The sequence below is a fragment of the Cervus canadensis genome, chromosome 11 (genome assembly GCF_019320065.1).
Source record: "Cervus canadensis isolate Bull #8, Minnesota chromosome 11, ASM1932006v1, whole genome shotgun sequence".
NCBI lineage: Eukaryota > Metazoa > Chordata > Mammalia > Artiodactyla > Cervidae > Cervus > Cervus canadensis.
Window position 1 is genome coordinate 21,124,353 of NC_057396.1, and position 24,067 is coordinate 21,148,419.

At 50.1% G+C, this 24,067-nt stretch overlaps 1 protein-coding gene across 1 annotated transcript; it reads left to right on the top strand.

The window, feature by feature from the left end:
• The first annotated feature begins 1,130 nt into the window (after nt 1-1,130).
• On the top strand, nt 1,131-20,100 carry ANKK1 (ankyrin repeat and kinase domain containing 1). The gene is given in 13 exon segments (XM_043482220.1): nt 1,131-1,209; nt 6,804-6,813; nt 13,501-13,795; nt 15,261-15,348; nt 15,351-15,411; nt 15,658-15,707; nt 16,765-16,932; nt 17,186-17,377; nt 18,817-18,851; nt 18,853-18,915; nt 18,917-19,044; nt 19,046-19,900; nt 19,902-20,100. Coding segments are annotated over 13 exon segments (2,223 nt in total).
• Nucleotides 20,101-24,067: the final 3,967 nt, after the last annotated feature.

Sequence of the window (24,067 nt, forward strand, 5' to 3'; positions counted from 1 at the left end):
TTGAATCCCCATAAAGGGAGTCTCGGTTTCTTTCTTCACATCTCCCTGCCTGACTTGTTAGTAAATTAAAAGGTGTGCATGCTAAGTTGCTTCAGTCATGTCTGACTCTTTGCAACCTATGGATTGTACCCACCAGGCTCCTCTGTCCATGGGATTCTCCAGGCAAAAATACAGGAATGGGTTGCCATGCACTTCTCCAGGGGATCTTCTTGACCCAGGGATCAAACCCACATCTCATATGTCTCTGCATTGGCAGGCAGGTTCTTGACCACCAGCACCACCTGGGAAGCCTAAATTAAAAGGAATCATATTTAAATTAAAATCCCCTTTGTAACTGCTAGATAAGATGTTGATCATGACCTCTTGGATCCAGTGTGGAGCTCTAAGCCTGAGGAGGTCCAGTGTAGGACCAAAGGTCTCTAAAGTCCTAGCCATGGCCAACTGCTCCTTCGAAGCTTCTTGGGGCAGGATTCTTGGGACATTTGTTTCATATTTTGACATGGCCTCAACCAAGATCGGCGGTAAAGAATCTGCCTGCAATGCAACAGACCCTGGTTCAATCCCTGGGTCGGGAAGATCTCCTGAAGGAGGGGTTGGCAACCCACTCCAGCATTCTTGCCTGGAAAATCCCATGGACAGAGAAGCGTGGCTGGCTATAGTTCACGGAGTCACAAAGAGTTGGATACACTCAAGCAACTGGCACGCATGCACAACCAGGATCACAAGCCCCCAAGGTCACAAAGAACCTGTGATCTTAGTCATGACAATGAAAACTATCTTTCCTGAAACACAGGGTCTCCATTTCTGCCTTCTTGATACTTGGGAGTTTTGTTTGTTTATCAAAAACCTTTCCAAGGGGAACCTGGGTCCATATCAGGGGTAAAGAATGGATATCCTGCCAAATCCAGAAATACTTGCACTCCTTCCTTGGTTTACTTTATTCTCACTCCTGTTTCTGTACTCATTTTGGTTCTGAGAGGGACTTTTTTTTTGGGGGGGGGTGTATTCAGGAACTGGTCCACTGGCCTGGTAGAAATAAACCCAGCAGATGTATATGCCAGCGCCTCACCATTGGGCCCACCTGACTAGCAGCAGACCAGGTAGGGACATCCTGTGGTCCCTGGGGTGCCATGCTGGTCCCACTGGCTTTGCAGACCTACCCTGATGCCCGCACATCTCAACTGCTGGACCACAAGCCCAAGAGTCTCGGTGAGTACCCTGAATAAAGACCCCTGAAACAACTCTGAGAATGGTTAAGTATATCTTTTTTCTGAATGACTATTTTAAATTTGACTTATCAGATGTAATTCTGCTCTTACCCATAAGTACCAGCTTACCTGACCAAATCACCTGGCTCAGAGTATCAAGTTTTCGAAGGAACTGGCTGGCTTCCTCCCACCATCCTCTCCTACTTCAGACATTTCAACACAGTGGCCTTTGTTCTCCCTTCTTAGGGCTTCTGTGTGTCCACAGGGGGCCAGATGTTTTCTAGGCTTTCCGTGGTAAATGTTAGATTACTTTCTTTCCCCAGTAATGGAAAAATTTTTCTTCTGACAATGTAATGGTGCCTGGAAATAACAATAAGGAGGGGGAGGAGGGGAAAAGATAGAGGAAGAGAGGGAGGAGGGGAGATTGGAGGAGGAAGAAGAAGATGGGAGAAGGAGGCAGATGAAGAGGGCTTTGCGTGAATTTTTAAAAACTTTTTGTTGTGAGATAATTATAGATAAACACACAATTACAAGCAATAATGCAGAGATCCCTTACCCTTCTCACCCATCGAATAGTGACACCTTACACAACTATGGTGCAATATCACAACCAGGAAATTGACAGTGAAAATAATACAATTCATAAGCCGTATTCAAAATTTCACCAGTTTTACATGCACATGTATGTGTATGTGTATTGTGTGTGTGTTGAGTTCATTTCAGTTTTATCACATGTGTAATTCATGTGACCATCACTGCTGTCAAGGTACAGAGCAGTTTCCTTGTGATGCCTTTTTATAACCACCTCCACCCTACCCTCCACCTCTGACAACCACTGGTCTGGTCTCTATCTCTATAAATTTGTCATCCCTCAAATGTAGCATAAGTGTGATCATTTGAGCTTGGCTTGTTTCTACTCAACAGCATTTTCTGGAGATTCTTCACATTTTTAATGTGCATCTCTAGTTCCTTCCTTTTTTTTTTTTTTTTTTTTTTTTTATTGCTGAGTGTTTCACAGTATCCAGATACCAGTTTATTTGACATTCACCTGTTGAAGGACATCCGGACTGTTTCCAGATTTTAGCTACTACAAATAAAATTGCTATGAACATTAAGCTAAAGGGTTTTGTGTGAACATATGTTTTCATTTCTTTGGAACAGATGCCCAACGTAATTTTGCTAAGTTGTATAGTCATTGTATGCTTAATTTTATAAGAAACTTCTAGAATGGCTGTACCATTTTCCATTCCCACCAGCAACATTATCAGTGACCTTCATTTGCATTTGGTGATGTCATTATTTTTTTTAAACTTTATAGACAATCTCATAGGTGTGTAGTGATATCTCATTGTGATTTCAATTTGTATTACCTTAATGACTGGTGCTGGAGAAGGCAATGGCAACCCACTCCAGTACTCTTGCCTGGCAAATCCCATGGATGGAGGAGTCTGGTAGGCTGCAGTCCACGGGGTCACGAAGAGTCGGACACGACTGAGCAACTTCACTTTCACTTTTCACTTTCATGCACCGGAGAAGGAAATGGCAACCCACTCCAGTGTTCCTGCCTGGAGAATCCCAGGGATGGGGAAGCCTGGTGGGCTGCCATCTATGGGGTCACACAGAGTTGGACACGACTGAAGTGACTTAGCAGCAGCAGCAGCAATGACTGGTGCTAACATCTTTTCTTGCCCTTATTGTCATCTGTATATCCTCTTCATTGAAATGTTTGTTCATGTCTTATTTCTGTTTTCTAATTGGATAGCTTTTTTTTTTTTTTACTGTTGAGTTTGGAAAATTCTGTACATATTCTAAAAAGTTAGCACTTTGTCAAATATGTGGTTTGCAAATATTTTGTCTTCATCTGCATCTTGACTTGTCATCCTCACCACAGGATCTTTCACACAGGGGAAGCATTTAATTTTGAATAAGTTCAATTTTTCCATTTTTCCTTTTGTGGATTCTACCTTTGGTGTTTAGCCTAAGAACTTTTTGCCTAACCCTAGGTTCAGAAGATTTTCATCTATTTTCTTTTTTTTTAACTAAAAGTTTCATAGTTTTACATTTTACAGTTAAGTCAATGTGTTACTGACCTGGGTTCTTGAACACTTTAATCAAATGAAATTAATGAGGCCAGGTGAGGAATTCAGGCAAGGCTTTATTGAGACTCTTCCTATAGCACCAAGGAGTGAAAACAAGTAACCGTTTCCCTTGCTTGCTCTTGAGGGTAGGGGTGAATCCACGGGTTGGGCCAGAAGGTGGCTCAGGTGGTCTGCCTGCCCCCTTGGTGGTGCTCTGTGCGGGGATCACACATAATACTCTGCTTTCCCTCTCCACACCTTAGAAGGAGTATTTGGGCTTTTGGGCTTTTTGTATCTTTTGTTCATAATTTGCACCAACTACAGCATGTTTGCAGCTATTTTTAGTCCCTTTCTTTGTATTTTGTTGCTTTAGGAGATGTTTCTCTAAGTGTAAACACTGCAGGGAAGAGTCCCAGGTGCCTGCCCATCTCCAGTGATCCATTTTGAATTAACTTTTGAATAATGTGAGATTAGGTTAGTTCATTCTTTGCCTATGGGTGTTCATTTTGGCATATATTTAAAGATTAATCCTTATAGCAACCTTCTGAAATGAGTATAATAAATATATATAATTATATAATATGTATAAACATAATAATATAAAATGAGTATATATTGTCATCCCATTTCACAGATGGAGGAAACTAGAGAGATTTGGTAATGTGACCAGTGCCCAACTGCTGATAGGAGGTAGGAAAAAGTTATGGTTTGAATGCAGGTCTTCCCACCTCATGGGCGTCCCAGGTGGCGCTAGTGGTAAAGAACCACCTGCAGGAGACATAGGAGACGAGGGTTCCATCCCTGTATTGGGAAGATCCCCTAGATGAGGGCATGGCAACCCACTCCAGTATACTTTCAGTACACTCCAGTATACCCACTCCAGAACACTCCAGTATTCTTTCCTGGAGGATCCCACGGACAGAGAAGCCTGGTGGGCTACAGTCCATAAGGTCGCAGAGAATTGGACATGACCGAAGTGACTTCTATGCACACGCTTTCTGACTCATGTGCTCTTACATTTAAGCCCTGTTTCCACTCCCTCATTCCACCCCTTCTTTCTGGGAGAATCTTTTTTCTGAGCAGACATCCCAGTTTCCTGAACACATTCCTTCATCTTGACCAACCCTGCCCTCACCTCAGGTCACGGGCTACCAAAGGTTGGAGCCTGCCTGAACTGGTCCAGGTGTCCTTCTGTGACACGTTGCAGGGTGCAGAATGGGGACTGACTGGGGAACTTCCCTGTATGCAAAGAGCTTGTCACTCCAGTCTGGGGAAAGGTTCACATTGGATTTCAGCATCTTCCAGAGTATTGCAGAACTGCACCTCCAGCTCACTTCACTGGTCTGGGGATGGCAGCCCCCCACTCCCCCAGAACAATCACACACACACACACACACACATACTCATTTAATAATTCTGAGTCCAGAAAATTTTCATCCCTGATCTTCTAAAATAAAATATACTGATAGAGTCAATAGGAAGAACTGAAAGCATCTTGGAGCAAAATTCCTATGGTTAGAACGTGCTTCTTGCTCTTCCTGGTGGGACTGGACCACGGTCAGACTATTGTACCTAGTTCATTTCCATTCATCATACCCATTTCCTTTCATGGGCCGAGGGCAGTGAAGGTGGAGCTTTTCTCTCCAGTCTCTGCTCTCTACCCACTGGCTGTGGACCTCCCAGGCAGGCAGGACCTAGGAGCTTCTGCACTCAGACCACTGGGGAAAAAAATCAGCAATCTCTACACTGACTTTGGGTTTTCCCAAATCCCTAAGCATCAGCCCACCTATTAATGACAGGTCCAGGAACTCTGTGCCACTGTGACTTTGCATTCAACAAGGGCCCCTCCCCTTACTTCTCTCAGCGTTTTTCCAAAGACTACTAGGCTTTTGTCCTCACTCACTTTACAGAGATAAAGGAAGCCCAACTGCAAGAACATATCTGTTTTGTAAAAAGTGAAAGTGATAGTCACATCTGACTCTTTGCAACCCCATGGACTGTAGCCCGCCAGGCTTCTCCGTCCATGGAATTCTCCAGGCAAGAATACTGGAGTGGGTTGCCATTCCCTTCTCTAGGGGATCTTCCCGACCCAGGGGTCAAACCTGCATCTCCCACATTGAGGGCAGATTCTATACCACTGAACCCCCAGGGACTAGGTATACATGCGTATCTATTTTGCCAGATTCTTCAGAAGTAGGGGTGCCTGATCCCTCAGCTTGGCTGTTTCAACAGATAGGTCAACAGTAACACATCCTGGGTCCTTCCTGTCCTTCCACCCATGCTGTAAAGAACAGCAGATGAGTTTAATTCAGGACCCTGGCAGTCTGTCTTGAGCCCTGGATGTCTTCTCCTGCAGGGACGAAGCTCCAGCATTCCTATGACGGTTGCTGCAGAGGGCCAGTGGCAGCTTCTGGTTTCTTGCTCTCCCTGGAAAGCCACTTCAAGTGTTACTGATCCAAGGAGAAGTTCCTTAACTGATTCAGGCCATTTGACCCTGGCATTTCCTCCAGTGGTCCAGACAGATCATGTTGAAGGTCAGAGAGTCATCCTTCCTTAGGCCCAGTGGGCCACTTTCCCAACCTCCATGCTCACTCACCCAGCAGAAGGTGAGAAACATCTCCTTGGTCTCCTGATAGTCATGTCCTCCGTCATCATCGGGCTTCCCTGGGGGAGGGTCTGAGACTTGTCAGGAGCAGGCACGGCTGCTCCAGGGACAGTAAGTTTCATCGTGTTGTCTCACTCCTGCCAAAGCAAGCCAGGACCTCCCTCTACATTGTAATTAGGGGACATCTCCTGTTCTAGAAGCAGTTTCCATCACCTCCACCCTCTTCCAGGGAGCATAGCCCCATTCCCCCTTTTCTGCCATATCCTTTAAAGGCTCCATTATGCCCAGCCCTTTCCACAGGGACCAAACAGACCCAGGATTGAATCTCAGCTCCCACTTACTAGCTATGTGGTCATTGGCTACTTACTGTCTTTAAGCCTAGTCTTCTCATCCCTCACAAAAACAGAGATATTAAACCTCATAATGCTGTTGTGGCTTTAAACAAGATCATATCTATAAAGTATGCACAGTAGGTAAAAGAGCTACTGATCCTGGGACAAAGTTAAGGCTCAATAGTGGCACAGTCTCCAGGCCAACTTTCAGTTCTCCACTCTGCCCACCAGAATTTATCCTGGGTGGGAGGGGCAGGTCAATTGTTATGGAAGAGCAAGTGCCCCAGCCCCAGCCTGGAATCCCTACTCACCTATCATGCCCATGCTGTTCCCCAGGAGTCTGATAGGAGTCAAAGATGGACTCAAAGGCAAGGCATGTCCTCCTGTGGTAGGTGGGCTCCTCAAACTTGAGAACGGTCACTCTGGGAGGTTCCCTGCAGATGCTGGCTCACCTGCCCGGTTGCAGGTGAGAAGTGACCTACCCCTCACTGCCCTGTGACTGCTCCTTTAGCACTGCCTGCGCTGGAATGGCCCTGGGAGAGCCACCTGTTTAAGCACTTATAATTTTCCCTGCTCTCAGGGTCTCTCAGGTGAGAGGGCAAGTCCATGGACCGAAGACCTAGAGGCACTCCCCACCCCTACTCCAGACTCAGCACCAGGTATCCTGTCTCCTCACTTTATCCTCAGAAGGACCAAGGGACCTCCCACAGTGGATGCAGGGAAAGAGGATGGGAGTAGGGAGTTAGGAGAAAGGAAGGGGAGTCCACCCGGATGTGCTTCCCTGGGCCACCCCCGGCCCTGCCCTTGGCTGACTCCCCCTCAGGATGGCTTCCCCTCCCTCCAGCAGCCACGTTGGCCTCTGCAGGTGGATTTGCTCCCCTTCCTGCCCCAAGTCTCTGTCCTGAGCCCTTGACCTGGTTCCTCCACAGCCCCACACTGCTCTGCGGTCCTCGGCTCCCAGGTTGCCCCTCCTCCCAGGAGACGGGACCCCAGTATGCTCCACATGCTCCCTGAGCCTCACCTCTGACCCCCACCCCCACCCCAGCAACAAGCCACCCCAGGAATTGGACCAAAGAGTTCACCTCCCCGGTGATCAACCCCAGCCCTGGGGCTCATCCCTCTGAGGTTGGGGCCAAAAGTCATGCGATGCTTGGTGACCTAGGGGGAAGTGACTTATCCCCTCTGGTGTGGCCCCAGAGCAGCCAGTGCAGGCTGCAGGGGGCTTGGAAGGTGGAGGCTGCCGGCCTACTGGCCTGAGAACCTGCCCAGCCCACTCATCTGCCGGCCCTCACAGTGGCACTGCCAGCTGCCCAAGCCTGGCATGCTACAGTCTCTGTCGTTTTTTGTCTCTGGCTCCTCCCAAGTCCCATGATACATGCTGTGGCCTCTCCCTGGCAGGCCTCCTGTCCCCTGGTGCTTCCTCTCCCGCAATGCTTCCACCCATCTCTGCCTTCCCGCTGAAATGCATCTCCAGTCCCATTCCTACCAGATTGGCCAGGACTTGGCCGTGCCCTGGCCCCTAGTGCAGCCACGGAGGAGGCACTTTGGGATGTGAAGTCTGAGATGGTCACCATGTCCTCCTCCCAAGCCTCCTGGGATGTCAACTGGAGGTCCTTGGGGGTGCGGCGGACAGTGTGGCATCTTTTCTGGACATTCTCCATGGTCACTACGCAAGCTCCCAAGACACAGCCTCCCATCCCACACAGCCAAGTCCCTTCCTAGTTCCCAGACCCCTTCCTGCTTAACAAATAAAGGCAAAGTGAGACAGTCCCAGACTCACCCGTCTTCCTCCTTCAACATCCTGGCTTGGGAGTAGAGTCAGATCATTCTAGAATCTGTCCAGATCATTTACAGCCTTTGAAGCAAAGAGCAAAGGGAAACAGATGGCATTGATAAGACAACTCTTATCAATGAGACGTTGACAGTAACTCCCATCCCAATTCCCTTCCCAATCCCAAAGGACTAAGAGATTTATTTACAGTAATTAGCGCCTGCCACCTGTGGAGTGCTCCCCTGGGAGTTTTATGAGTATGACTTCACTGGATCCTCCTTCCATCTTTTCATTCATTTGTCCTCTTGATGAATGTTTATTGCTCATCTATTATGTGCCAGGTGCTGTGCTGGACCCTAAGATATAATGAATATAATGATGAATGCACCAGATATGCTTCCATGGTGACTCAGTGATACAGAATCCATCTGCCAAAGCAGGAGTGGCAGGAGACTTACATGAAAACCTAACAATGCTTTATAATTTTGTTTTTGCTTATACATTTGTTATAACGCTTATAACAAATTGATAAGGAAAATGTCATAGGAACTCTTCTGCTCTTTGCGTGGGTCGATATCCTAGGGTTTGTACCCAGATACCTTTAAAAAACAAACTACCAAATCCATTTGAGCAGTCCAGCTTATACTGAACTCACGAAAAATTAAAGCAAGGTAGGGTTTCATTGCTGGAGGAGGGCATGGCAACCCACTCCAGTATTCTTGCCTGGAGAATCCCATGGACAGAGGAGTCCATGGGCTACAGTCTACAGGGTCACAAAGAGTCAGACACGACTGAGAGACTAAACACACAGCACACACATACTTGATTAACAGTGTTGTGGTAGTTTCATGTGTACGGCAAAGTGACTCACTTGTGCATGTACATATAGCTTTTCTTTTTCAAATTCTTTTTCCATTTAAATTATTACAGATGTGAATATTGAGAAGAGTTCCCTGAACTATACAATAGGTCTTCCTTGGTTATCTTTTTTTTTTAAGATTTTTTTGGATGTGGACCATTTAAAAAATCTTTATAGAATTTGTTATAATATTGCCTCTGTTTTATGTTTGGGTATTTTGGTTATCTATTTTAAGTGTGTGTGCGTTGTGTGTGCTAAGTCGCTTCAGTCCTGTCTGACTCTATGCGCCCTTATGGACCGTAGCCCGCAGGCTCCTCTGTCCATGCAAGATTCTCCAGGCAAGAGTACTGGTGTCAGGAGCCATGTGCTCCTCCAAGGGGATCTTCCTGACCCAGGGATCAAACCTGCATCTTTTAGGTCTCTTGTATTGGCAGGAGGGTTCTTAACCACTATCTCCACCTGGGAAGCCCACTATTTTAAATGTAGTAGTGTGTATATGGGGCTTCCCAGGCGGCACTAGTGGTAAAGAACTTGCCTGCCAATGCAGGAGATGTAAGAGACACAGGTTTGATCCCTGGGTTAAGAAGATTCCCTGGAGGAGGGCATAGCAACCCACTCCAGTATTCTTGCCTGGAGAATCCCATGGACAGAGGAGCCTGGCGGGCTACAGTCCATGGGGTCACAAAGAGTTGGACAGGAATGAGCAAACTAGCATGCAAACATGGATATGCAGATGACACCGCCCTTATAGTAGAAAGTGAAGAAGAACTAAAGAGCCTCTTGATGAAAGTGAGAGGAGAGTGAAAAAGTTGGCTTAAAGTTCAACATTCAGAAAACTAAGATCATGGCATCTGGTCCCATCACTTCATGGCAAATAGATGGGGAAACAGTGGAAACAGTGGCTGACTTTATTTTTCTGGGCTCCAAAATCACTGCAGATGGTGATTGCAGGCATGGAATTAAAAGACGCTTACTCCTTGGAAGGAAAGTTATGACCAGCCTAGACAGCATATTAAAAAGCAGAGACATTACTTTGTCAACAAAGGTCCATCTAGTCAAGGCTATGGTTTTTCCAGTAGTCATGTGTGGATGTGAGAGTTGGACTATGAAGAAAGCTGAGTGCCAAAGAAATGATGAATTTGAACTGTGGTGTTGGAGAAGACTCTTGAGAGTCCCTTGGACTGCAAGGAGATCCAACCAGTCCATCCTAAAGGAGATTAGTCCTGGGTGTTCATTGGAAGGACTGATAGTGAAGCTGAAACTCCAATACTTTGGCCACCTGATGCGAAGAGCTGACTCATCTGAAAAGACCCTGATGCTGGGAAAGATTAAGGGCAGGAGGAGAAGGGGACGACAGAGGATGAGATAGTTGGATGGCATCACTGACTCTATAGACATGGGTTTGGGTGGACTCCGGGAGTTGGTGATGGACAGGGAGGCCTGGCGTTCTGCGGTTCATGGGGTCGCAAAGAGTCGGACATGACTGAGCGACTGAACTGAACTGATGCACTTTGTATTTGTTAATCCTAAACTCCCAATTAATTCCTCCCCTCTTCCCCCAGATTCTCGCTGTATTTTGAAGGTAGCACTGACGGGATGTGCTGAGGAGCAGGTTGTGGGAAGGAGAGGAAGAGAGGAGTCCAGGAGAATCAAGATCTTTGAAGACTAGAGGGGTGGAACCCATTCACTGAGATGGGGAAGACTGAGCGGGGACTGGGTTTGAAGAGAGAATCGGGAGTTCAGTTTTAGACACTTTAAATGTGAATACCCAGTTAGAGATGCTGAGGTTGCCTGGAGACACTGGGACTGGGTCTAGTGATCAAGTAACAGAACAGGAGCCTGTGAAGGAGGGACCAATTCCACTCCAAGGACAGAAAATTGCCTGTAGGCTATAGTAAATAACTGACCAGTGAGATATTAGGACCGGAAACCAGATGAAAGGGTGGGGGAGGTGAGGAAGAGAGAGAGACGGTAGGTGTAGCAAACACTTTCAAGCAGAGTAGGTGCCAAGAAGAGTTGTGCGTGTCCCTGTTGTTTCCATTTTACAGTTAACAGACTGAGACCCAGAGAGTTTGCTTGTTCAAGGTCATACAGAGATGAAATTGGGATTGGAAAGCAAGGCAATGTGGCCCCAGATCCTGTGTTTTTTCCACTTCCTGATGGATGTCTTCTCAATTCTTATGATCTCAAAAGGACAAGAGGAGACAGATTAAAAAAAATAAATAAATTGCAGAGGTTGGGGGAGGGGCAGGGAGATCTCTTAAATAGTAGAGAAGACAAGAACACCTAAACCTGGACCAGCCAACCTGTCCAGTTGCGGGGATGGGAAGGGGTGGGGGGCGGTTGGGCAGGGGCAGGTGCCTTTTCCTGGAGGTGAGGTGTCTCTGGCTGGCTTCCCAGGGAGGCCCTATGAACACATTTCCACCAGCCTCTGACTGCAATGCCAGCGCAGCTTTGCAAATACTTTGCTTTATTTTTTTAAATGTCATTTCTCCTTAATCTTCATCTCCACTGTCCCCAAACAATCTATAACAATCTGCATATTTGCTGTTCTGTGGGCATGGATAGTGAAAAGAGTGAAAGGTTTTGCAAATGCTTATTCTGTAAGGCTTTCCCTTCAGTCTTGACTTCAATTCAGCAAAGATGCCTTGTGCTATGTGTGGCTGTGTGCTGTGACGAGTACAAAGATGAATAATTATAGTTCATCTCCAAAATGGAATCCCATACAGCCATTACAGAGCTCGCCTCGGGAGAATAATGATTCAGAACATGCTCACGCTACCCTGACAGGGAAAAGCAGGTCAAAAACAGCCCACACTATGTGATGGCAAGGGAGAGTATAGGAGGAAAGAGGGATAGGGAGGGAGAAGAGGAGAGAGGCTCCTTGAAATGTATTGTGAAAGAATATAGTAAATTATTAACAGAGGCCAACTCTAGAAGGTTGGGTTGTTGCTGCGGCTGCTAAGTCACTTCAGTCATGCGACTCTGTGCGACCTCACAGACGGCAGCCCAGCAGGCTTCCCCGTTCCTGGGATTCTCCAGGCAAGAACACTGGAGTGGGTTGCCATTTCCTTCTCCAATGCGTGAAAGTGAAAAGTGAAAGTGAAGTCGCTCAGTCAGTGTCTGACTCTTTACGACCCCATGGACTGCAGCCCACCAGGCTCCTCTGTCCATGGGATTTTCCAGGCAAGAGTACAGGGTGCCGTTGCCTTCTCCAGAAGGTTGGGTTACTGATGATTTAATTGGTGAGGGGAGGGGGGCATGCCGTGCAGCTTGTGGGATCTTAGTTCCCCGATCAAGGATTGAACCTAGGTCCCACAGTGAAAGCGCTGAGTGCTAACCACTGGACCACCAGGGAATTCCCTAATTCTCTAGTCCCTTGATGTTCTACAAGGTATGTGTGTGTGTGTGTATACATACACATATGTATCTATTACTTCCATAATCAAAAAGGCAATAAATGATACTCTTCCATATTTTATTAAAGGATAGTTAATTTACAATGTTGTGTTAATTTTTGCTATATAGCAAAGTGACTCAGTTACATATATATATATACATATATGTATATGTATATATATATGCTTTCTCTAAATACTGTTTGCCATTGTGGTTTATCATTGGATATTGAATATAGTTGTCTGTGCTACACAGTAGAACCTTATTTTCTATCCATTCTATAGATAAAAGCTTACATCTGCTAACCCAGCCTTACACTCCATCCCTCTATGAACCCCCTTCCCCTTGGAAACCACTGGTCTGTTCTCCATGTCCATGATTCTGTTCTGTTTCATCGATAAGTTCATTTGCATTGTATTTTAGGTTCCACATATAAGTGATATCATATGTATTTATCTTTCTCTTTCTGACTTCAGTTAGTAAGATAATCTCTAGTTGCATCCATGTTGCTGCAAATGGCATTCTCTCATTGTTATGGCTGAGTAGTCTTCCACTGTGTATACATACCACATCTTCTTTATCCACTCATCTGTTGATGGATATTTAGTTTGTTTCCATATATTGCCTATTGTGGATAGTGCTGATATGAATATAGGGTGCATATATCTGAGTTATAGTTTTGTCTGAATATATGCCCAGGAGTGGGATTGCCAGATTGTTCAGCAGTTTTTAGCTTTTTTGAGGAACTTCCATACTGCCTTCCACGGTGGCAGCACCAACTTACATTCCCACCAACAGTGTAGGAGGGTTCTCTTTTTTCCACTTCCTCTCCAGCATTTGCTATTTGTAGACATTTTAATGATGGTCGTTCTGATTGGTGTAAGCTGGTACCTCGATAAATATTTTAAAACAGAACAAGGAGGCCTGTTTGGTCCTCCATGGGCTTGTGGTCTCCTGTGGGAGATAGACATATACAGGTAGCCAGAATAAACAGCGGGCTTTTTGTGGCTGCTTCTGTAGAATGGGCTGACTCCTAAATTCACAGACTCCTTCACTTCCTGTTTTGTTGCTGGACCCTCATCTGAGCATCCTTTCATATCTCTCTTTCCTCTTCCACCACCTCACAAGCTCCCAAGGAGGTCTCTGGGTCTGTGCAGCCTGGCATTAAGTCTAGTTTGTGTGTCCTGCTAGTTCCTCTCATAATTAAAGGGTCGCCAGCTTCCATCTTTCACGCCCCCTTCTCCATAGCTCTGATGTGAATTGCCTCATTGAAGAAGCAGCCAAAATGGAGAAGATCAAGTTTCAGCACATCATGTCCATCTGTGGGGTTTGCAGGCAGCCCCTAGGTGTTGTGATGACATTCACGGCCAGTGGCTCCCTGGAGAAGATGCTTTCCACTCACAGCTTCGGCTGGCAGCTCAAAATCTGCACTATCCATGAGACCAGCCTGGCCATGAACTTCCTCCACAGCATTAAACCGCCGCTGCTCCATCTGGACCTCAAGCCAGGCAACATCCTCCTAGACAGCTACACGCATGTCAAGGTGAGGACCCTGTCTGTCCCCTGCCACTCCAGAGTCTCCTCCATATGAGCTGGATTATCTACTGTCTGGTTGGCCTGTCAAAGAGTTCTAAGCAGCTCCCTTCATGGCCAAATACTAAAGGCAGGGATCACACCCAAAACAGATGGATGCATAGTTAAATTTGGGGCATGAAACTGGGTATCAGGATGCCTGCAATAACCCTCTTTGGACCTCAGTCTTCCATTTCCAATGTGAACAGAATCATCTCTATCCCATTCTTTGATTCAAGTAATGATGTGTGTAAGTGAGATGTTTTTAAGAAGGGTCATGATGACCTTTTGTGGTTTTTTTTTCAGTTCCTAAGATTTGTTACACTTTCATTCTGCCCTGGAACCTTTGCATATTCTATTTACACTGTCAAGAACAGCATTCCCCTAGTCCCTCCTTGTCTAGCAAAGCTCTCCTCATCTTTCTGCTCTCAGCTTAAATAACACCTCCTCAGGGAAGTTTTCCTTGATCCACCCCCACATGCCTCTGTTATATATCCTCACTGTGTCTGTCTCTTCATATTGCTAACCCCAATTGTAAGTATATAGTCATTTATGAAACTGTTTCATTAATAACTCTACTCCTTATTTGAATAACCACTTAGAAGAGTAATGGGTGTGGGGGGTTCATCTTTCATAGAAGAAATTGGCTTTTTTTTTTTTTTGGCCACGTTGGATCTTCATTGTGGTTTGTGGGCTCTTTGTTGTGGCCCGTGAGGGCTTTCTTTAGCTGTGGCATGTGGGCTTCTCGTTGCAGACCACGGACTCTAGCGCACACAGGCTCAATAGTTGCACCTCGTGAGCTTAGATTCCCCACAGCATATGGGATCTTGGTTCCCCAACCAGAGATTAAGTTCGTGTCCCCTGCATCGGAAGGTGGATTCGCAACCACTAGACCACCAGGGAAGTCCCGGTTTCATCTTTCTTATCTGCTGTCTGATTCTCAGTACCCAGCCTGGTTGGAATTCAGTGAACTGGCAATTGGTATATGAATGAATCAACGGATGGAAGCAGAGTATGGGATAAATATACATGGTGTCAATGCTTCAGGGCCCATGGAAGTGGGATGAACAGAAGCTCACCAAAGGCAGCAACTTTACCCACAGACCCTTCGGGTAATGGCCATACCTACCAAGTACTCATTGTGCACCAGGCGCTATCTAAGTGCTTTTTGTTTATTTCCTCATTTAATGCTCATAATAGCACTACGAGTTAAGTTCTGATATTATTCCCATTTTATAGATGAGGAAATGGAGGCTCTAAGAAGGTAACTTGTCCGAGGTCATCCTGTCGTCCACGGTAGCTATGGGAGAGAGCCTGTCCTCTCAGTGACTACACAACAGTGGAAATGAGGAAGGCGGGAGGGATGAGGAACTCAGGCAGATTTCTGGAAGTAAGACTCTATTGCCCTCCCACCCCCACCCTGGGCTTCCTTCCAGGTTTCAGACTTTGACCTGTCCAAGAGGATGGAACAGTCGACCCAGATGCAGTGCGTCAAGAGGTCAGCTCTGCAGGGCACCCTCAGCTACATCCCCCTGAAATGTTCCTGGAGAGTAACAAGGATCCAGGGCCCAAATACGACATGTACGGGTGAGCTGGGGGCGGGGCTCCCGGCCACATACCCAGCAAGCAGCTTGCTGTCACCATGCTGCCTGGACCCCAAGGCCCAGAGGGCAGGACAGGGGTGACGTCGGGTCCCGCCCTGCCCATGTGGGAGGAGGAGGGGTGCGGCGGGACTCTGGCCAAAGAGGCTTTGCCTGGGATTTTGTGGTCCACGGGGCCCCTCTGGCTGGATACCCGAGGAAGTCACTCAGGGCGCACTTGTCCTGTCTGCAGCTTCGGGATCGTGATCTGGGAGATCCTCACTCAGAAGAAGCTGTACTCAGGTAGCAGGTGACAGTCGTGTCGTCAGATGGGGACCTGGAAGGGACTGTGGGAGGTGAGGGGTTCGTGGGGGCGGGGCAGGTGCAGGTTTATGTTGGGGACCTCACCCTCCTACTTTCCTCCCCCTGCTTTCTAGAGCTCACACGACAGTGAAAGAAAGGGCAAACTTCAGCCCAGACCATGCTTTCTGCCTCTGATATTCTGCTTCAAAATATTCTTTCCTGTCTCTCCCACCCCTGAGCCCTGCCATGGTGTCAGGTAAACAGACTGTCAGGGAACTTGGATAATCTAGCAAAGTTCAAAATCAAAGCCTATAACTAGGCCTGCCAGTCAGTCCGGCTGCCTTTGGACAGGAAAGGCTCACAGTGAGGGGCTATGGCTAGTCTTGGCCTGGGAGGATCTGGAGGCGGTCCAGAGACCCGGCTGCTCAAATCTAAGCCTCCTGCCAATGCAGGAGACATACGAGAAGTGGGGTTGATCCCTGGGCCAGGAAGATCTCCTAGAGGAGGACATGGCAACCCACTCCAATATTCTTGCCTGGAGAATCCCAAGGACAGAGGATCCTTGTGGGCTACAGTCCATAGAGCCTCAAAGAGTCAGACATGACTGAAGCAATGCTTGTGCATGCACACACACACACACACACACACACTCCTCCAAGACAGGGTCCCAACTTGCCTGCTTCCTGATGCTCATGTGCGGGTGCCCCTAAGCCCGGGGCTGGGTTTTGGGAGGAGGTACAGGAGACATGGTAGAGGGAAAAACATTTAAAATGGGGAAGAACTGCAGGCCAACCTGTGGCTTCTTTTGCTGTGTGTCTGTTTCTTGGGGATTTCCCTGTAGCTCAGATAGTAAACAATCTGCCTGCAACGCAGAAGACCCAGGTTCGATCCCTAGGTTGGGAAGATCCTCTGAAGAAGAAAATGGCAACCCACTCCAGTATTCTTGCCTGGAGAATCCCATGGACAGAGGAGCCTGGCGGGCTACAGTCCATGGGGTCGCAAAGAGTCAGACACAACTGAGCATCTAACACTACACTACTAATGTTTCTTGGAGCAGACATCATAGTGGAGACAGACATGCTGCTTTCGCTGCTCCAGAGTCCGGTGGCCCACCGTGAGAGCGAGGCCTTGGCCGGGAAGGTGTCCTGCGCAGCGTGCTGGCCCGGGGAGGTGCGTACATGCGCGGCGGGGCCTCATCTCGTGGGCACTGAGGATGCACGTGCAAGTGTGCACGCCCCACGAGGCCGCCTGGCTAAGGGGCAGGTGGGGACCAGACTCAGCGCATGCTCTGCTGGCCAAGCCGCACAGCCACTCAGGGATACCTTTTCCTAATTTGCTCGAGGGTGCTCTGAGAGCTGGTGGTGGCCGCGGCCACCCCTGAGAAGGACATGCCCTCCCTGACGTGTGTGGGGTTAAACAGGGCCTGTCCTGCAGAGGGTGCCCATGGCTTGCCCCCGCTTTCCCACCCTGCCCGTCAGCATCATCCCTGCTCCGCTGTCCTTACCCGCCTCACCGGGGAACCAGCCGTGAGCTAGTGCGGGACTCCGGGCTGAACCCACAGGGCTACCACCCTGCCTTCCCTGTGGCCCAGGGGGCAGCCGAGGCCCTGGGCCACTCTTTCTTGGACAGGGCATCCCCAGCTCAGGGCCTTCCCCTAGACACAGCTGGTGGTGGGCATGAGCGAGGAGGGGTCTCCTGGCACAGGGTGGGAGGAAAGTCCTGAGAGGCGAAGGGAGGAGGCGAGGCCGGCACGGGCCAGAACCACCCTGCGCTTATCTGATCCGCCCCCTGTCTTCCGGTTCCCCAGGTCAGTGAGGAGATCTGCCAGGAGCTAACAGACTCTTGAGAGTCCCTTAGACTGCAAGGAGATCCAACCAGTCCATCCTAGAGGAGATCAGTCCTGGGTGTTCATTGGAAGGACTGATGCTGAAGCTGAGATTCCAATACTTTGGCCATCTGATGCGAGGAGCTGACTCATTTGAAAGGACCCTGATGCTAGAAAAGATTGAGGGCAGGAGGAAAAGGGACGACAGAGATGAGATGGTTGGGTGGCATCACCGACTCAATGGACATGAGTTTGAGTAAACTCCGAGAGTTGGTGATGGACAGGGAGGCCTGGTGTGCTGCAGTCCATGGGGTCGCAAAGAGACGGACACGACTGAGCCACTGAACTGAACAGACAGCGGTGAGTCCAGACAGGTCTCAGCTGGAACCTGAGAATGCACAGCAGAGGAGAAAGGGAACTCAAACCAATTTTCTGCCATCCTCCCTGGCCTACCCTCCTCTGCAGGCCTGGAGTCTGTGTTCCCTTTCTGCGCACCCGGCCCTGAGTTCCAGAAATGCCCGTGCCCCTGGGGGGCCTGGCTCTGCTTCCCCTTCAGGACTGTGTTCTTTTGGGGCTGGACTCCTCCCTCCCTGGCCGGGGAAAGGGGAACATCAGTTTTCAATCCTGGTGGCATAATGGAATTTCTTGAGGGAATGAAAGAGTATCCGATGCCTGAGCCACCCTAGAATAATTTATTTACTCAGAATCTCTTGGGGTTTGGTCTGAGCAGTGATTTCCATTTGTTTGTGGGTTTTTTTTTTTTTTTTTTCATTTTGGAAATTGTTGCTTTTAATTTTAATATACCACGGGTAGAGCAGGAGGAAATGGGTCCCTGAGCACCTCCAGAGGAGTTCACATCACGGAGCTCCACCACAAATTTATCTTCAGTTTGCATTCATTTACTTTGTGCCGGGCACTTCTCTGGAAGTTCTTACCTACAAGGTTTGTCTTCCTGATGGTAGCACGAGGTGGGCATTGCTTGTGTCCTCCTTGGGGATCAGGACCCCCAGGCTCAAGGAGGCAGAGAGCAAGTGGTGCTAAGGGGTGGAGTCAGGGTTTACTTCCGGACGGGCCTCTTTCTGCCTCATCCTTACAGGAAGAACTGCCAGACTCAGCTGCTGTCTAGGGCGGTGGAGTCTGAGTAGAGATCTGGGATCTAGGGAAAGGACCTGTACTCACCCCATCCAGGAAATTCTGTTCACTTCCAGGAGGTAGAGGGCTGGCTGAGATGACCCCTGGACAAAGTCAGAGGTCCTTTTCTCAATCTTGTCTTCCTCCCATCAGACTCAGACTATTTGAAGCAGGTTCTGTGACTCTCAGGTGGACAGTGAGAGCCTGGTCCCTAGTGATGAGCAGGAGTGCATCTATGAGAACAAGCTCACCCCCCCTCCACTTCCGGGTAGCCTGGGGCCACCTGGAGCGGGTGAGGCTGCTGCTGGCTCAGGAGGTGGACATGGACTGCCAGACAGCCTGCGGCTACACGCCCCTCCTCTTCACTGCTCAAGATAAGCAGGCTCCTGGAGCACCGCGCAGATGCCAACCTGGTGGATGAGGACGGCTGGGCCCCCTTGCACTTTGCAGCCCAGAATGGGGACGACCGCTCCGCCCATCTGCTCCTGGACCAGGGGGCCTGCGTGGATGCCCAGGAGCACGAGGGGTGGACCCCACTCCACCTGGCGGCACAGAACAACTCTGAGAATGTGGCCCGGCTTCTGGTCTCCCATCAAGCTGATCCCAACCTGCGGGAGGCTGAGGGCAAGACCCCTCTGCATGTGGCCGCCTACTTTGGCCACGTCAGCCTGGTCAAGCTGCCGACAGCCCAGGGGGCGGAGTTGGATGGTCGGCAGAGAAACCTGAGAACGCCACTGCACCTCGCAGTGGAGGGAGGCAAAGGGAGGGCCATCCAACATCTGTTAAAAAGTGGGGTGGCCCCTGATGCCCTCGACCAGAGCAGCTACAGCCCACTGCCCACCGCCGCTGCCAGGGGCAAGCACCTTATCTGCAAGATGCTGCTCAGGTATGGGGCCAACCTGGAGCTGCCGACCCAACAGGGCTGGACACCCCTGCATCTAGCAGCCTACAAGGGCCACCTGGAGATCATCCACCTGCTGGCTGAGAGCCAGGCCGATGTAGGGGCTCCTGGAGGCATGAACTGGACCGCCCCCCTGCACCTGGCTGCCCGCCACGGGGCAGAGGTGGTGGTGTCCACCCTCCTGAAATGTGGGGCTGACCCCAATGCCGCTGAGCAGTCGGGCTGGACGCCCCTTCACCTGGCGGTCCAGAGGGGGGCCTTCCTGAGCATCATTCACCTCCTGGAGCACCGTGCAGACGTCCATGCCCACAACAAGGTGGGCTGGACACCTGGCCACCCTCAAGGGCAACATGGCCATCCTCAGAGTGCTGGTCAAGGCTGACTCCCAGCTGGACATCTAGGAAGGTGTTGGCTGCACACCCCTGCAGCTGGCCCTCTGGAGCCAGAAGCAGGGCATCATCGCCTTCCCAGAGGGCAGGAAGCCCTCACTGGCCATTCTGGGCGGAGCTGAGCCGGGAGCCCAGACGGAAGTTTAGACCGCCTGGGGTCTCCTTCCCTGTAAGGAACACAGGCTGGTGGAAGTGAGCCTGGGCTCCCGGCAGGGCCCTTTCCCTGTGCTTGCCACTTGCCCCTGTGACCTGGAGAGCAGACAGGAACCTGGTCCCCTGGGTGATGGAGGGGCAGGGAGATGGCACTGAGATTGTAGCCGCGGAAGGGGCCCCTGGCTGGATACCTCCTTTCAGCCCCTCCTCCATGTGTATCTCGAGCAGACTCTCAGCCTGCTTCTCGCTGCTGCTAAGTTGCTTCAGTCATGTCCGACTCTGTGCGACCCCATAGACGGCAGCCCACCAGGCTCCCCCGTCCCTGGGATTCTCCAGGCAAGAATACTGGAGTGGGCTGCCATTTTCTTCTCCAATGCATGAAAGTGAAAAGTGAAAGTGAAGTCGCTCAGTTGTGTCCGACTCTTAGCGACCCCATGGACTGCAGGCTACCAGGCTCCTCTGTCCATGGGATTTTCCAGGCAAGAGGACTGGAGTGGGGTGCCATTGCCTTCTCCGGCTCCTCGCTGCACCCGGGCTCAAGCCCCCACAGAGAGTTCCCTCTTTATTCCCAGATTCCTTCCACCTTTAATCACTTGCCCCTGAACTCACAGGAGCCCTTGCATCCTGGAACGAACTCTGAAGAAGAAGGGAGGCACAGAGAAGAGGGAAGCACTCCCTCCCAGGTCATGTCTGTATGACTGGGACAGGGTCAGGACAGACAGACACATGTGTTTGTGGAAGGACAGGCGCTAAAAGCTCAGAGGAAATGTCCACTTCCGGTTGAGAGCCCTAGCCAGCCCCCTGTTGCTATACTGACCGCCTCCCTGGTGGCCCTGGCCCCAGTGCCCAGGTCTGCTGTATAGTCTCTTGTGGGGGATGGGAGGGTCTGCTCCAGCATCTCGTGAGTGATCCTCCATGGGACGCTGGTCCCTGTCCCCCCAGCCTCACCCTCACTCTGTCCAGTTAAATGACCAAACTTAACTTCAATAAAGTTTCAAATCTAGTTTCAAATCTAACTTCAATAAAGCTGTGTTTCTGAGTAACTCCCAAAAGGTGGACTGAGCTACAGGGCCAGGTTGGATATGAGGGCCAGTAGTGTTAGTACAGGGTGCGTGTGTATGTGTGTGTGCACATGTGTGGTGTGTATGACGTGTACATGTGAGTTCCCACCAGGGAGGAGGCAGGGGGCAGGTGCAGGGAGGGGGTGGTGGTGATGTCACCTGGGGGCGGGGTGGTGTTGTCACATGGGGCGGGGTGGTGATGTCACCTGGGGGAGTGGAGTGGTGATGTCACCTGGGGGGCGGGGTGGTGATGTCACCTGGGGCGGGGTGGTGATGTCACCTGGGGGTGGGGTGGTGATATCACCTGGGGGGTGGTGATGTCACCTGGGGCGGGGTGGTGATATCACCTGGGGGTGGGGCGGTGACATCACTTGGAGGCGGGGTGGTAATGTCACCTGGGGCAGGGTGATGTCACCTGGGGACAGGGTGGTGATGTCACCTGGTGAGGGTGCAGCTCTCTGGGCTCCGTGTGAAGCTCGCTGGGCAGGGACTTCTTCCTGGGAAGTGGCTCAAGGAGCTCTGTCCTGCCCCTGTCAGCCGCCCCCGTCAGCAGGGCTGGGGCTGCTCACACTAGCCTTGTGTGACCCAGCCTAGGCTTGCAGCCAGTGGCTTCTGTTTCCTCTCTGGCTCTGCTAGGGCTGGCCCACTGTTGGGAGGGGGTGGGGCAGGACTGTGGGCGAGGGTAGGAGTGCCCTAGGGGTCCTGTCCAGCTCCTTTCTCCCTCTTCATGATGCTGGAGCAGCCCCTCCAACTCAAAAAGTGTTAGTCGCTCAGTTGTGTCTGGCTCTTTGAGACCCCGTGGACCGTAGCCCTCTGTCCATGGGATTTTCCCAGGCAAGAATACTGGAGTGGGTTGCTGTTTCCTTCTCCAGGGGATCTTCCTAACCCAGGGATGGAACCCGGGGGTCCTGCATTGCAGGCAGGCTCTTTACCGCCTGAGCCACTGGGGAAGCCCCCCTCCAACTCAAGGATGTTTGCAGTTGTCAGAGAAGAGAAAATCTTCCACCCCAACTGACACAGGAGGGGAGAGGGCAGGGCACAACATTTAAAAGAATGACATAACCTGAGGACATGCCATCAACATTGAAACCAAGTGGGCCCAAGATGGCAGAAGAGCCAACTACACTAGACCTTGAGCCTCAATATAGGCTTATGGCAACACAGCAGCAAGCTAAATGACATACCCCCCTGACGGACCCTGACGTTCTGAGGCCAACCATCAAAGTGGGTGGTGGCGCAATTCCTGGAAATCTGCCCCCCCAACTTCTTCCCAAAATAGTTGGAATACTCCTCTTACTCATTAGCCTGTGAAATTACCCAGCCCTTAAAACTAACCATGCCATATTTTGAGGCAGCTCTCACCTTGAGAGATGACCCACACTCTGTCTGTGGAGTGTGAGTGGGCCCAGTGGGTTTAAGTCCCAATCTGAGTTACGCGGTTTCACAACCCCTAACGAGCTGCAACCCCAGGCCTGCCTTCGAGTGTCCCCCTCGTGGGCTGCTGCAGTGCCCTTGGCACAGCCTCTGCTCCAGATCCAGAGGTGGAGCAGAAGACACCTGTTTGTCCCATGCACATGCCGAGTGCAGGAGTCCTTTCTAGCAACGCTGGCCGCAACGTGTCTCCTATGCTGTGGTCTCTGGATCGTGGTGCCAGCCTCAGGGGCCTTGGACACTTCTCCCCACACAAAGCACAGTCTACCGCAGAGAGCCCTGGGAGCACCTTTGAAAGGGGTCGTGCCCTAGAACACAGGCTATAAATCAAGCCTGCATATTAGGATCTCCTGGGTGAGGTGTGGCAGGGTGAGGAGGAATGTAAGAGTTTTTAAAACACCTGGCCCCACCCTTGAGCAGGTAAACCAGAACTGACCCCACCCCAAGCCAGTTAAACCTAAACCAGGGTGGTGGTGGTTTAGTCCCTAAGTCATGTCAACCCTTGGGATCCCATGAACTGTAGCCTGCCAGGCTCCTCTGTCTATGGGATTCTCCAGGTGAGAATACTGAAGTGGGTTGCCATTTCATTCTTGAGAAGATCTTCCCCACCCAGGAACTGAACCCGGGTCCCCTGCATTGCAGGCAGATTCTTTACTGACTGAGCTATGCCCTGAGATCCTGATATTAGCTGGAGAACAGCCAAGGCTGAGGATAACCGCCAGGGGGCGTCCTGTAGTTTTTCTCTCTGTGTCCTTCTTAGCATCACCGTGAAGACGGTCACTGGCCAGCAGCCCAGGGTGGTGGTCTTTTCCTCTCCTGGTTGGATAAGTGGGGACCCCGGGCGCCGGGACAGGGTGAACTCAGTGGACTATTCCATCCGCCTGCTCTCTGCTGACTGCCTGGCCCATCCTGCTTGGGCAAAACTTGTAGTTCCAAATGCCCCTGGGAGCTGTGTCTTTTCTAGAACATGCTGGAGCAAGAAGAGGGAAAGAGGGGACATGATGGTGTTTGTTTCTCCTCACACCCTGAGATCTGAGTTTAGCACCATGCCTAGGATTCTGAACGAGCCAGAGAAGGGGTGTGGAGCTTCATGTTCAAAGCCAAGTGAGCTCAGATCAACAGTCAGGAGAGAACCACGGAAGGGCAATAGTGCCTGACTTATCCTATTGGGATAAGGGCTTCCTCTGTGGCTCAGTTGGTAAAGAATCTGCCTGCAATGCAGGAGACCTGGCTTCGATCCCTGGGCTGGGTTGGGACGATCCCCTGGAGAAGGGAATGGCTACCCACTCCAGTATTCTGGCCTGGAGAATTCCATGGACTGTATAGTCCATGGGGTCACAAAGAGTCAGACACAACTGAGTGACTTTCACTTTCACTATCCTATTAGGAAGAGTTTGAGGAGAGAATTTGAAGAACCAAGTTAGAAAAAGTAAATGATTTTTTAGGATTTTGCACCTATTGTCCCATAA